This window comes from Leucopleurus acutus (assembly GCF_964270905.1).
Source record: "Leucopleurus acutus genome assembly, chromosome: 2".
NCBI classification, from domain to species: Eukaryota; Metazoa; Chordata; class Mammalia; order Artiodactyla; family Delphinidae; genus Leucopleurus; species Leucopleurus acutus.
The window spans coordinates 173,698,162-173,712,588 of record NC_139143.1 but is presented as its reverse complement, the minus strand read 5'-3'; the positions used below and the strand labels follow the sequence as shown (position 1 = coordinate 173,712,588).

General features: G+C 50.4%; 1 protein-coding gene across 1 annotated transcript in view; it reads left to right on the top strand.

Annotated features, from left to right (window-relative positions):
- Positions 1–8,130: 8,130 nt before the first annotated feature.
- MAN1C1 (mannosidase alpha class 1C member 1) overlaps positions 8,131–14,427 on the top strand; it is a gene marked incomplete at both ends in the record, with an annotated part of 130,867 nt that continues 124,570 nt past the window's right edge. The window contains one exon of the mRNA XM_082832541.1: positions 8,131–8,670. Coding sequence (XP_082688667.1) covers positions 8,131–8,670 — 540 coding nt within the window. The remainder of the gene's footprint in view (positions 8,671–14,427) is intronic.

Sequence of the window (14,427 nt, the reverse complement as noted above, 5' to 3'; positions counted from 1 at the left end):
TTTCTATCGGCTTTTTTTTTATTTCTTTAGAATATATAGAATTGAATAATAGTAAAACGTAGAGTGGAATAAAATAGGAAATATCAGAGGGCATCACAAAATTTTAAAGTTATGATTGAGGCTCAATAAATATTTGTGAGATGGTGAAAATTCTTTCTGAAAAGGGATCATAGCCACAACGAACATGTCTTTCTTGCTTTATCACTAACAAAGTGTTTGCCCACTGGTTATCTCATGTGGGGTATTATGGGCCCCCTTTATGGATGACGAAACTGGCTCAGAGAGGTGAGTGATCTGCCCGGGTCACGCCGTCAAGTGGCAGAGCTGGGACTTGGGACTAGTAAGATACTAATGCAACTCCCTCATCAAACCCCAAACTTTTTTCTCTTTCATTTATCAACCCCGATAACTTGCTATTCTTTACTTCTTTTAATAATACTAACATTTAACATATACTGAGTTTAATACTATTATCATTGCTATTTTATAGCCAAGGAAACTGAGGCTCAAACAGATGAGATGACCACCCAAGGTTACACAGCCCCTGGTAAGCTCGGCAGGACTTGGGTTCATATGCAGGGCTATGAGAGTCAAGGCTGTAGTTGTAATGCTCTTTTGCCACTCTGGCTTTTTGAGCTGGTTCTGGAAATCACTTGAATGGCATAATGGATAAGTTTTGAGGGAACTTCCCATGATTGTTTGGTTCATGTGGTTCCTGCAACTCCTGCCTATTACCTTGGGCCCTTCTTACATTCCTAACCCCAGAGGGGCAGATAGTTTGACATCCTGCATAGAATCTGGAGCCTCAATAATCCACGGACATTAAGAAACACACACACACGCGCACACTAAACAAAAGATAAAGACTCCCTGATATTAGTAAGTGGAACCAGATGACTAAGTTATGCCAGGGTTACATTTTAAAGATCATGTTTCATTTCTAGCTTTATGGGGCTTGATGTAAGCTTTTGGAAATGTACTTTTATGAGATTCAAAGATAGTTATTCTACATGTCCTTTAAAAGTGCCCATACCATAAATAATAATAACTAATATTTAGTTCCTGCTATATTCCAGGCACTGTGCTAAGACATTAATTAACATGGATTATTTCATTTAACCCTCAATGACATCAGTGAGGTAAATGTAACCCAGGACCGTGGAAGTGAGAAGAAACCTTATGATACGTGTGGAAGTGGCCTTAGCTGGGATTCTCAAGTACTGATGAGATCCAGCCTCTGCTCTGCCTCTAACTGTGAATTACTTACGGGCACTTTGATCCTTAGATTTCACATCTGCAACGTTCTACCTTTGAGCTGGATGATCTAGAAACTCCTGGAGAGGAGGGGCTTATCTGCGCAGTGCTTAGCGCAAGAGGACTGCATAAACAGCACCATTATGACAATCCAGATAGAGACCATATTTTCTGAAATGAAAATCGGTGTGTACAATCTGGCAAATGAAAGCCCTCATAGAGACCGTGAACAGAGTGTTTGAAATTGGAACTTCCCTGGAAACCCTGAGTTACAAAGTTTCAGTCTGGTTGCTAGCTTGTTTGCCGCTGGGAAATGAAGCAGCACTAATTCTTATCTTATAACATTGGTTCACACTTATCCACTGCTCCTGATGCACCAGACTCTGTGCTAAGACATTTACAACGGTTGGCTCCTGTAGTCCTCACAACCACCCTATGTGATCATCTCCATTTCACAGATGAGGAAGCTGGGGCTTCAAGAGATGAGCCATTTTCCCAGGGTCTCGCTACTGGTAGGAGATGGAGTCCAGACTGGCGCTCTGACTCCAGGGTCCTCATTCTTACCACCCTGCTTCCCCTTCTCCAGCGTACTGAGGACTTAGCTTTGGGAGGTAGATCAAGAACAAGTCCAACCCAGGCCCTGCTCACATGGAAGGTGAGCAGAACATATGCTTCGGGCTCTTTGTAGCCAGTTATCTCATGTATTCCTCCCGTCATCTTTCTGAGGTATGCATTACTATTGACCCCATTTGACAGATGGAGAACTTGAGGCTCAGAGAGTTCAGACAAGTTGCCCAAGATGAACTAGCCAATGTGCGGCAAAGCCGAGATTCAAACCCAGGCCTCTCTGACTTCAAAGCCTTGGCTTTAAGCCATGGTTTCTCACCCTTGGCACAGCTGACATTTGGGGCTGGACAGTTGGGAAGGGGGGACTGTCCTGTTCACTGGAAAATGTCTGATAGCATCCTTGACTTCTATCCACTAGATGCCAGTAGAACACTCCTCCCCCAATTGTGACAACCACAATTATCTCCAGACGTTGTCAAATGTTCCCCGGGTGCAAAATTGCTCCCCGCTGAGAACTCTTGCTTCCGGCTGGCTGACTGGGCCACCTCAGGACTGGGGACTCAGGCAAAGTGTTGAAAAGAAACTTTCATGATCTTCTTTTAAGAGACTGAGAGCAGGTGTTCTGGCTCTGTGACCCTGAAATTAGCCACCCCCTGCACAGCAAGGTACCGACCGGGACCTGCAGCCTGCTGGAGAGAGTCAGGGACACCTTCGGGAACTTTTGTCTCTAGACCAGGCTGGTGTGCTCTCACCCAGCAGGCCCCGTCATCCGTGCCTCTCTTGCCCAGACTGAATTTGTCTGGAGGCCTTTAAGGAAGCTGCCCGATGATCATCTCTTGGCTCAGTTTAGCTTTATCTCTAGTTTTTGATTTTAAATGGAACTAATGACCATTTGAGATTCAGATTCCGCACCAACTGCCCAGAACCTTCTCAATGAGCAGACTGGAAGCCCCGTACAGCCTAATTCACGGCTCGCACCTCAACAAATGCCCCTGGCAAGTTAGACACCTGGAATCCTTGCAGACATCTCCCTCTCTATCAACGTCGAATCTCAAGCCATCACCAAGTCCTCTCAGTTTGGGATTCTAAGCATGATTTGGACCCTGGGGTCTTGTGCATCTCCCATCTCCCCAACCCAAGCCACCATAGGCTACTGCAATATCCTCTGAAAGGCACCCACATCATTCACTCCTGCCTTCCGGTCTGTTTTCACACTGTAGCTATAGTAGCCTTTTAAAAATGTTAATCTGAATCCACCCACCCACCTACCTCTTCACGCACATTCCTACTCCTGTCCTAAGTCATTCAGTGATGCTTCCTGTCTTTCCCCTTCACTCTCTCTACTCCAGACATACTGGCTTGTCTGTTCTCAAAAGTATCATATTCTCTCCACTGCAGGGTTTTTGCATATGCTGTCCCCTCAGCCTGGGTGTTCTCACAATCCCTCTTTGCTTAGGTAACTACACTCATCCTTAGAGGATGTCTTCCCTGACCACTTCTCACTCAACCCGAGTCTAGGTCCATATCCATCGTTACATGTTCTTAGAGCAGCATCTCTCTCTTTCCTCACTTTTATCTCAGCTTGCAGGGTTATTTAGGGGTTGTTTATTTGTTTAGACTCCTCTTCCCCGTAAGACTGTAAGCTCCACAGTGGGAACAATGTGTCTATTTTTGCTCGTCATTGCATCACCAAAGCATAGTATATTGCCTGGAATATAGCAGGTGCTCTTTACATACTTATTGAATGGCTGAATGAGCTCATATAATCCTCCCAACAAGCCTGTGAAAATTCTGCCTGAGTCCAGTGCTCTTTCCCTGCTCTGACTTCCTATAGCACCTGCTCTCTTGGCATTATATGATGGGGAGCAATAGACGCTGAAAGACATGAAGGGCTCTGGAGCCTGACCAACTGGATTCAAATCCCCCCTCTGCCACTTCCCAGCTGTGTGACATTGGGTAAGATCCTTAACATCTCTGTGCTTTAGTTTCCTCTTCTACAAAATGCCAGTAATAATAGTACCTGTCTCATGGGATGGTTGTAAGGATTAAATAAGTGAGCTTCTATGAATTCTGTTATAAGGGTTTGGCACATAGTGTGTGCCCCATTAATCTTAGTTACTATTTGTATTATTAACAGAAAGAGCATTGATTCTGGGATTAGATGAGTCTGGATTTCTCTCATATTTGCAAATTATTCCCTGGGTGGACAAGTCACGTCACACCCCTGAGCCTGAGTTTCCCCATCTGTTAAGTTGGGATCTCAAAGCCTACTTCAGAGAAGGCCATTGTGAGAGTAGATAGGATGAGAACAAAGCACTCAGCACAGTGCCCAGTGCATGGTAGTTCCCTTCCTGATGGGTTGAATTGGTCCCCGTTGCCTCTTAGACAAGAAGCTCCCTGAAGTTAGGCTTCACATCTGCCTTATTCAGGGCTGTTTTCCCCAGCCCCTCTGTACCTGGCACATAGTAGGTGTTCAACAAGTAGTTCTTTACTGAGTGAATGAATCAATACTGACAGGGACCATGCTTTGCTCATCTTTGACCAACCCGAGACTAGTGCAATACCTAGTATCTAACTTCAATAAATGTTTGTTGACAGAATAGAGTTTTAAAATGCTATTCATTTCTGTTCCCAGTCCCACTTAAGTGTCTGAACTGAACTGAGAAAGATACTTGTTAACTTATCCTGAATCTCTCTAGCCTTAGTATTTTTATTTGTAAAATGAGGCTATTAATAATATCTACCTCGTAAGAGTGCTCTGAAAAGTAAATGAAGCAATATGTGTTCAGCACATTGAAAATGTTGGTTCATTATTATTCCCTTCCCCGAGCCTTGGTTTCCTCATCTGTGAAATGGGCATCCACTCCCACATTTATTCATTCATTACTCAACAAACACAGCACCCATATGTGAGGTATTGTAGTTAAGACCTAGGGCAGTTAGAGAAGTGAACGAGCCATGGTCCCTGCCGTGAGGATCTAAGTTTGCTGTGGGACAGTATATGAATAATAAAAATCCAGTGAGAGAAGAGCCATAATGTGTGTGAAGTCTATGGGGGTTAGGCGTATGGGGGTGGGATGGGAGCTCCAGAGTTTCAGTGAGCTTGCTAGGGAGATTATAAAAGGTTATGGTATCACCAGCTTGGTGTAATCACCAACATGACATCAGTTTGAAATAGAGTTGTCCCCTCTGGGCTCTGGTTTTTGTAGGCTGAATCTGTGGAATTCTGATGCGGCCTCACTTTCTACCCTGGCTTACCAGCAATCCAGAGACTGGTCTAGGTGTCACAATCACAGTGAGGATCCAGTTCAAACAGATACAGCCTTCTGAGACTCTGCCTTGCCTTCCTCCCCTTCTCCTGGGTCCTCCCTTCTCAGGGGACTGAACAGTGATTCCCCTACACTCTCCATGTGGAATGATGTGCGGTGCCTCCAATGCCTGCTGGGTTCCTGCCTAGTTCTCCAAAGACAAGCCTCCCCCTTCCCAAGGTGGGTTCCGGAAGGGAGATTCTTGGGCGTTGGAGATTGGAAGAAGCCAGACCAGGTCTCTGGGCTCCTGCACCCAAGTGGACCACATGCTTGTCTCTGATGTTCACAGCTGGCTTCAGGGAACTGAGTGCCGCCAATCAAACTCAGGAGAGACTGAAACATCTGAATTAGAATTTTACATTTAAGCCAGGTGTGCTTGTGGGGTTGGGAGGGACTAGTCATCGCCAGTGACCAAAATATTTGCACCTGTTACCCAGAGCTATCTTTTATTCTCAATTGAAATAAATTTACATGCCAAGGGTATTTAAACATCAGGGGAGGGTCTGCTGTCAGTGGCCTGGCCAGAGGCAGAAGGATGTCTGAGTCCCAGCGGCCAAGGGTAACAGGCCTCAGGGAATAAGCAAGATTTACGAGAGCCCGTCTGGGCCGCTTCTTCTGTCGGAAAGGCCTCCCTGCAGTATTTTCTGTCTCATCAACGCTGCATTTCATTTTAAATTGCAGCTGAAAGCAGATATTTTCCCTCTTGCCTATTACACCTCTTAATTTGTCTCTCCCTCTGCTGTTATTTGTCTCTATAAAGTGTTTTGCGTGAAAGACCCACACAGCACAATGTTTCTTTGCCTTGGGTTTAATAGGAGGGGAAGGCACAGAGAGACTGGAGTCTGAGGAGGAAAGTGTGAGGGCCTTGAGGTCGAGACACATCTGTGTCTGGGAATATACGCCTGGCAGTGTGTACGTGTGTTTGGACCTATCTGTTGTGTGAGTGTCTGTGGGTATGTGTGTACATGTCAATATTTGTACTAATATGTATTACATGTGCTTTGGTATAATCACTTATACTTAAATTAAGTGCTTTGGTATAATCACATACCTAAATTAAGTGTATGTTTGTGTGCAGGTACACACCCACATGCAGTCTCTGAGTGCATCTGGAGCTACGCATAGAAGCACACATGTGCACATAAACACGCAGGCATCTGGGTACGCAAGTCACATGCTGTGTGTGGTCTTCTACACACACGACCAAGGGTCCTTCTCCTTCCTTGCACTCAAACCACTGTGCTTAGCATCCCTCCCTGCCCCACCCAGTGGCCCAGGCCTGGTTTGGGGCCCGTAGGCAAAGGAAGGCAGAGCTGTGGTCTGCGGGGGGTGCAGTGGAAACACTGCCTTAGCCAGGCCCAGCCCGTCCTCACAGCGTGCCACAGCAGCACCACCGCGGCTCCCGCGGAAGCTCTCGGGGCCCCTGGGCAGGCCCCCGCCCCCTGCCAATCCTGGACTGGCACTGAGGGGTGATTGAGGTTACCGAACGACCGCCAGAGCCCTCCAGACAAGCTGGATCTCCTGCCCCCTCTAGGGGACCAACAACCGGAGCGGCGAGGGCTGGGGGTACGGGGGACGTCTCGGTCGCTCCCAGTCCAGCGAATGCTGGGCACTAACCAATGGACGACTGCGGCCCAACGGGGATCCCTCCGAGGCAGCCAATGACCTCGCTCCTCTCTCCACCCCCGCCAACCCCGCGCAGCTGGACCATTGGTGCTGGCGGGATGGGGGGGAGTGTGCGCGGCGCTGGCCCTTCGAGGGAGGGGGCGTGGCTTGGAGTCCCAGCTCCTCTCCCCACCCGGGCTTTGGCCCCCGCACTCCCTACCCCAGCCGCGAGGCCATTGGCCTGGCTACGGCGCCGCGGCGGAGGTGGACCACGGGGCGCGCAGTGGGCGTGGCCCGAGGGCGTGGCCCGGCGGGAGGCGGGGCCGCGGGTGCTGTCTCAGTGAAAACCCGAGCTGCCGCGGCAGCGGCGGGGGCGTTCGGGTGGTGTGCGCGCCGGTGGGGCGCAGGCTCGGCAGCGGCGGCGGCGGCGCGGCGGCTCAGTCTACGGCGGCAGCGGCCCGTCTGGAGCGGCCGCGGTGAGGACGCCAGCTGCGGCTGGGGAGGCGCAGCCGGGACTGCGCGCTCCGCGGAGCCGGCGGGGACCGGGAACAGGTGATCCCAGCAGGAACCCGGAGCCCTACCGAGTTGGCTGGGCGGGAGCCCGCACTCCCGGGCGCAGCTGCAGCCGCCCCGCCGCGGTTGGTCGCGAAAGGCGCCGGGCTCCAGACAGGGGGCCCGGCATCCCTCCGCTCCCGGGGGCCCGGGAAGACCCTGCTCCGCAAGCTCAGAAGTGCCTGCCCTCTCTCCCCGGCGCCTGCTCTGCGGCGGAGCAAAGTTGTAGACGTGTCCCTATAGCCAAGCCCCGGCACTGTCGCGACCCGGCCGGGCCGGCGCGCTCTCGGAGCGCAGCTGACACGCCGGCCCCGCCGCCACCTCTCCCCCGGAGCCGACCCCCTCTGGAAACTGCTTCTGAGGCTAAAACTTTGGGCCGAGGGGCTGAGGGCGGCTCGGAGCGGGGACGAGGCCTGCGTGCGCCCCTCCGCGCCGACAGCCTGGGCGCCGCGGACGGCATGTGACGGCCCCGGCGGCCGCCGCAGCGCGGGAAAGCGCGGGCCCCGCGGGCTCCGGCCGCTGCGAGGAGGGGCCGCGCGGCGGCCGGAGGGAAGGCTGCGGCGCGCGGTCGACCCCTGCGGGCCCGGGCCCCGAGCCGTACCGCCTCGCTCGCCCGGGCCCCGCCGAGGCTGCTGCTCCCCCGTCCCGGCGCGGGAGGACTCGCTCCAAACTCCCTGAACTTCAGGAGCAGCCCCCGCAGGGCGAAACTCTCAGGGGCCCCCACCCCGGGCGGCGCCCCTCGACGACCTCCCCTCGCCGAGCCCCCTGCTGACAAGTGCCTGGACTCCCAGGGCCTCAGGGGCCCGGCCGGATCTGACTGGCCCCAGCCCCGTGTCCAGCAACGATGCTCATGAGGAAAGTGCCCGGCTTCGCCCCGGCCTCCCCGTGGGGGCTGCGGCTGCCGCAGAAGTTCCTCTTCCTTCTCTTCCTCTCCGGCCTCGTCACCCTGTGCTTCGGGGCCCTGTTCCTGCTGCCCAACTCCTCTCGCCTCAAGCGCCTCTTCCTGGCCCCCCGGACCCAGCAGCCCGGCCTGGAGGCAGTGGCGCAAGTCGCCGGCCACCCCCTGACCCGCGAGCAGGAGTCGCCTCCGAACCCGGCCCCCGCGGCTCCAGCCCCGGGTGAGGACGACCCCAGGAGCCAAGCCAGTCCCCGCCGCAGGAAAGGGTGGCTGCGGCGCACCCGCCCCACCGGGCCGCGGGAGGAGGCCACGGCGGCCCGGGGCAGCAGCGCCACGGCCCTCAGACCGCAGGAGGGAAGCATCTCCTCTAGCTTTGACTTCAACGCCTTCCGAAGCCGCCTCCGCCACCCGGTCCTGGGCACTAGGGCCGACAAGAGTAAGGAGCCCCAGAGCCTAGTTCAAAGCCAGCGGGAGAAAATCAAGGAGGTAAGGACTCTTCTCCCCGCACAAAAGAAAAAACCCTCTTGTGCTTCCATCCATTTCCCCTGGGCCCAGTCACTCCCGGGCTCCCTGGTCTACTCTAGGTCCTCCAGGCACACTCTATACCCTCCTCCCTCCTCCCAAACTTCCCACCTTCACTCCTGCCTGCACAGTTTTCCGCTACCGGGTTCAGTTAATCATCCGCACCCCCGATGGTAGCTGAACCACTGGACCAACTTTCCCCCACCCCCAGACTCTGGTCTTTCCAGTCCAGTCCTCAGCCCAGGTGGGGCCTGCTCCCTCCCTTTGTGGAGATGTTAATAAGATTTTTGTGGAGTTGCTAGTTAGGCTTATTAATGGACACCCTTTCTGTTTGAAGGGGCCAAGAGCCATGTTGTTTCTCACTGTGTGTCTTTAAATTGTGACATCTCCCAACCCCCTTTAGGATCTGCTACCTGGAAAGCCAGGATTTGGGGGGTATTTGGTGACCTGCAAGTATTTTGCAGTCTAGCCAGCAACCTACAAGCCAGAGGATGTTGTGCGTTCTTGCTAACTGTTTCTATTGAGCTTTGGAACAACTGTACGTAATTGCGTGTGATGCAAGGAGCAATGATCCCTAAGGCGGTGGTAATGTTACAGAAGCTCTGAGGTTATTGGCTTAATGTAGCAGGTCTTGGACTTGTTCCCTGTAGGGATTGTACCAGAGAGGGGTTAGAAGGGTCACTTTGAGTCTGAATCTTAGTCTTAATTTAAGAAACCAAAAGCAAACGCAGCCTCACCGTGGCTTGAAGACAGTTGCCAAGCCACCACTGATAACTAAATGTTCTGCTCAGTCCCTGTTAGAGCTGCCTACTGTTGGAGCCGCCTGCGCAAGGTTTTTGCCCAGCACTGCAGAGGGGGCTGCAGTGACACCCCCGGGCCACGAGGGGGCTGTGGGCAAGCAGTGGGCCAGGGTCTCCTCCCTAGAAAGGAGAGGATGCTCCCCCCATCCCCGTGGACCCAGAATGAAAGGACTGCTTCTGCCTGGACTTCTTGGTTTGCTGCAGAGCGGTCAGCAAGTCTGCCCTGATTTCCAGGGAGAGCAGGCAGCAAGAGTCAGGACCTGCCCTGTCCAGACCTGCTCAGAGCCAGTGGAGAGCTTAGCTGTCCTCCTCTCCTTGTCCAGTGTATCCTGTCTCCCAGCGCCCACCTCTCCCTACTTATCTCTGCTGTTGTTACTCAGCCTTCTTTGCTAAGCCCTGTGGAGACTATCTTAACTAGCAATCACTGGACATTTTGTGATGTCAGTAGAGGAAACCACAAAGACGAGTCCTTGTTTCCCGTGTGCAAGCACACACTCTCAGTTTCCAAATCCTTGTTGAAATCCCAAAGGTTAATTGAAGCCTGGAACTTGCAGTAGCTAAGAAAGGGGCATCATTTCTCCCCCACTGTTTAAGGAGCCGTGTTGTTGAATACTCACCTGAACCACCCCAGCTCCCTTTCCTAAAGCTGCCTCTGAAAACATTAACCCTTTCAGACCTCCTTGGAGGGCAGTAACCCGCAGTGAAATTACGTTTAAACTCTATGCATGCAGTTTTTCACGGGGTGTAGAGCTGCCATCAGATCTTTAAAAGGATGCCCCAAAGGATTAAGAGTTACCTACTGCCCTCTTCAAAAGGTGCTTTCTGCATTTGCATCTAGATATGGGACCCATTTCTGAGAGCCTGCGGTTGGGAGCCATGTGGGAAGGAGGGTGGGCTGTCTAGCGGGGGACCAGGTTCTGCCCCTCAATACAAAGAGAACCTCCCTTGTGGGCAGAGGCTGGGGGTGGTGGGAGGTGTGGAGACGCTTCTTTGCAGGTGGATGTAAAGTAACACAATGGGTGGAGGTCTGTGTTGGCTGCCAGATGTCTGGATCTTTCTATCTGGCATCGCTGTACACCCCTGGTAGTAGCTGGAAGCCTGCTTGTCTATACCTGCAGTTGTTCAATGAGCCCCCTCTTACTATCTTGAAGACGTTAAGCTCCTCAGAATGGAGGGGACGGGACTATATACACTATTATATTTTGAAGCCCATTTTCTCTTCAGGCTTCTTGAGTTTGGACCTCCCCCGGTCCCCAAACAACCTGAAAAAATGTGGGGCAGAGTGTTTGTTTTAGCTGTTAACACAGAGTTAACTTCCCTGGTGTCCCACCTGATGAGGAATGCAGTTGACAATTGCTGGAGGATGTCTTTATTTCCTTCTCATTTAAATTTCTATCTGTGCCATGCCCATGGGTAGATCATTTTAGAAAGCTGCCTGTTTTCATAAAAGGGACTGTTGCTTTCCTCTCTGGCTTGGTTTTTTTCCAGACATGGATTGATTAGACCCCAGGAGCAGAGGGACAGCTAGCATCAGATAAAAAGGGCTCTGTTCTTATAAGATGAGGTTTTTAAAGCGAAAGTAAACTTCAAGAGAGATTCAGAGAGGGTGATAAATGAGAGTGAACAAAGACTGGACACTTGGGCTCTAGATCAATGAAGCATACTTATGAACATTCTAGTTTGAGAGATGGACATGGGCTCAAGGTCTCTGCTGATAAGATGGGCTGAAGCTGCATGTTCTGGGTGTAGACACATCAGGAAACAATCTGTCACTAGAACCAACATTTTCTCCTCAGTTCGCAATTTTGGAACCTTGGAGGAGGCAGTGTGGTGGAAAGGGTAACCCGGAGGACATTGATTCGAGTCTCAACTCAACTGTCTGACTTTGGACAAGCCACCTCCTCTCCTTCCTGCACCTTATTTTTCCTTCTGTAAAATGGAATGAGAGAGGGGGGAAGAGGCTGGTCACAAACTCTTGCTTCCAGACCTGGCCCCTAAGTAGACTGCCAGTCTGGCCAGGGACTCCATAGCAGCTGGGCTTTTCGCAGCTCTGTTTTCGGCATGTCTTAGTTCCATGAAGTAAGGGAAAATGTTGTGTTGTTGTTGATGATGGTGATGGTGTTCACTGTTGTATCCCTAGCACCTAGTCAAGAGTAGATATTCACATAGTTGATTAAGTTAAGTATTCCTCTCACCCATATTGAACTTTAGAGATAGGATTGAACAGTGACAGGTCCTCATCTTGGGATCATGGAGAGTAAAGGGACTGGTGAGAATGAGAAACGGCTTGCTAGCAGCCTTTCCTTTCAGATCTGATGATTATATAGGAAATTATTGTGATAATTATTTTAGGGGACCTTGGTCATAGGTGGGTTTCTCTTCAAGTTCAATAGACTTTTCTCACACATGACAAGAGTTGGGAGTGAATAGCTTGTCAGGGTTACATCCCAGTGAAAGGTTTCAAACTACTTTGTGTCCTACTAATGATGGTTGGTTGCTGATCTGGAAGTTGTCCCTTCAGTGAAGGGAGCTTTTGTTAAAGGGAATTGGGCAGAGTAGGGCTGTGAGAACATAGCACTGGAGTGGGGCTGCCCCTAGCCCATAGGAAGAATGTGGATTGAATTTTACCCCCATCCCCGTCCCCTCTGCCCAGTGCCCTTATGCACCACTGTATGTGGCAGTCGCCCTGAGTGTCCAGCCTGGGTTCAAGTCCTAGCCATGCCATCAACCCTGGTCTCAGGGGAAAATTCCTGTTTATCACTGGGCCTCAGTTTTCGTGGTAAAATGAAGAGACTGGCATTTAGGGGAGCCTTTTCTCTCCCTCGCTCCCACCTGTTTACTGTTTTGTTTACGGATCTGCCCAAGCACCTAGAATAGGATATGACACTCAGTTGGAGCCCAGATACTTAGTTGGAGCCCAGAGTGGCTACAGGAAAGATCTATAAACTAACAGGTAAGGTTACTGGTGGCAGAAGCTGGGTCTTCTTCCTGAGGGTACATGGAATTCTAAGAGTCGTAGAGTAGGGGCCACAGCAAGGTTTGGGGGCTTGGCTCTGTGACCCAAGAAGCCTTTTAGAAGTTGCAGTAATTTTCCAAGTGCAAGTCTAACTTAAAGGGACTGGAGAGGTGGCAGCCGTGAGTAGAATCTTTCATGCCTGGATAGCAGGCATCTGGAGGATGCCCGAATCACCCTGGAGTCTCTGAGACTTGGCAGGGAGTGCCCCAGCTCTTGCCTTCCATGTCTGCTGTGTTAAGCCTCCAGGATATTGCTCGTTGTGATGTGTGACTATGTCTGAATAAGTCATCTTGGCAAATGGTCTTTGCTCCCCATTAACGGGCTGGTTCGTTAGTCATGTGTGGTTTCTCTGTATATCTGATTTATCGCTGCTAGTCCCAGGGACAGGTAGAAAAATTAAAAGGCTTTGTGTTCTTTGTAGCATGTGAATCTGAGGCTGTGAGATGTTCAGGATAATTAATATTAGGAGCATTAATTAATTAGTTATATATAATTAATTATTAGGATTTAAATAGATTTCAGATTTAATAGCTTTAAATAGCCATTTAAATAGCTTTCAGATTTAAATAGCTTTCCTTCGAAGAGCTCTGTTTCAGTTGAAAATCCACTGAAGATTTTTCCCCCTTGTCCTTCAGTTTCTCTCTCATCCTGCTCTATGATACATTTAATATAGACGGGAAGATTGCCCGATAGTAACCAGACAGGTCCCTTGGGAGACCCTTACATCATAAGCCCAGCTATACACTTCATTCTTCTTCCTTAGAACTGAGCACTGCAAGTAGACCAAAGCTTAGACCTTGTCCCCACCAGGTGTATGACTTAATACCCACAGGTTGGGTGGATCTCTGCTTTCATTGTGAGCTGCACCATAATTTTAGGGACTTGGTGCAGGCATTCCAAGAGCAATTGCTTCTCAGGCCTCACATCCTTAACTCTGTCTTTAGTGTTAGCTTCAGAAACAAATAGTACAATGACTTTTAAAAGTCAGCTGCTTATTTCACACTGTAGTTAGCAGGGCGGGTAAGAACATAGATTACCCTGCAGTTTTCAGAGTGACTGATTTACATCTGAGCTCAAGAAATGCCTTTTCTCTAGCTTTTCCCGAAGACTGATCCATTACTCCACCAAAAAATAAATATTGTGATATATATCAGGCATACTTTGCTCAAAGGACTTACGTCTTTTCTCTTACTGAAGAAAATAAATCAGGCTCGCAGATTGGAAAGCCCCACGCAGGGAAGCTGTTTGGTAATCTAGGTGGGCAACGAGCCTGTGGGTACTGTCTCTGGCGTGGGGAAGGTGCCTGAGTCTGCATCCTAAGTCAAGTCTGCACTAAGGGAGGTGATGGAGACTTCAGGAAATTCTCTCGCTGCCTTGCTTTCTTTAGCCAGGTCAGGAAAGACTTTACAAGGGTATTATGGACAGGATTCAGGAGAGCATAATGGGCATTTATTACATTAACTTTAAAAGAGGGGCCATACTTGGAGCAGGGATGAATGTCATGAACCGAGGATTATTATTATTCCAGTTCTGTGCATCTGCAGTCCAAAAAGACCACCCTCATTCAAATAAGCTCTGGTTCTTGATTTCCCACTAACCTGGGGCCAAGGCCTTATGCACAAGTATTTGCATAATTTGGGGAAAACAACAGACTTTTTAAGCTCTGTATTCTCATGGCAGATGATGGTAAGAAAAAAACTGGAGATTCCTTAAGGACTTCTGAGGACTCAAGGACCTCAGTCCCACTCCCCTTCCCTCTTTCACCCCCACTAGGCTCTGGGGGCTAGTTAGTAGCCAAGGCAGTATGGTTTTGTTTCTCTTAAATGCAGGGTGTGGCTGAGATCGCTGTCAGACCTGTTTTTTGGTGTCTCCATCCCCAAAGAGAACTGAAGCCACGGAGACCAT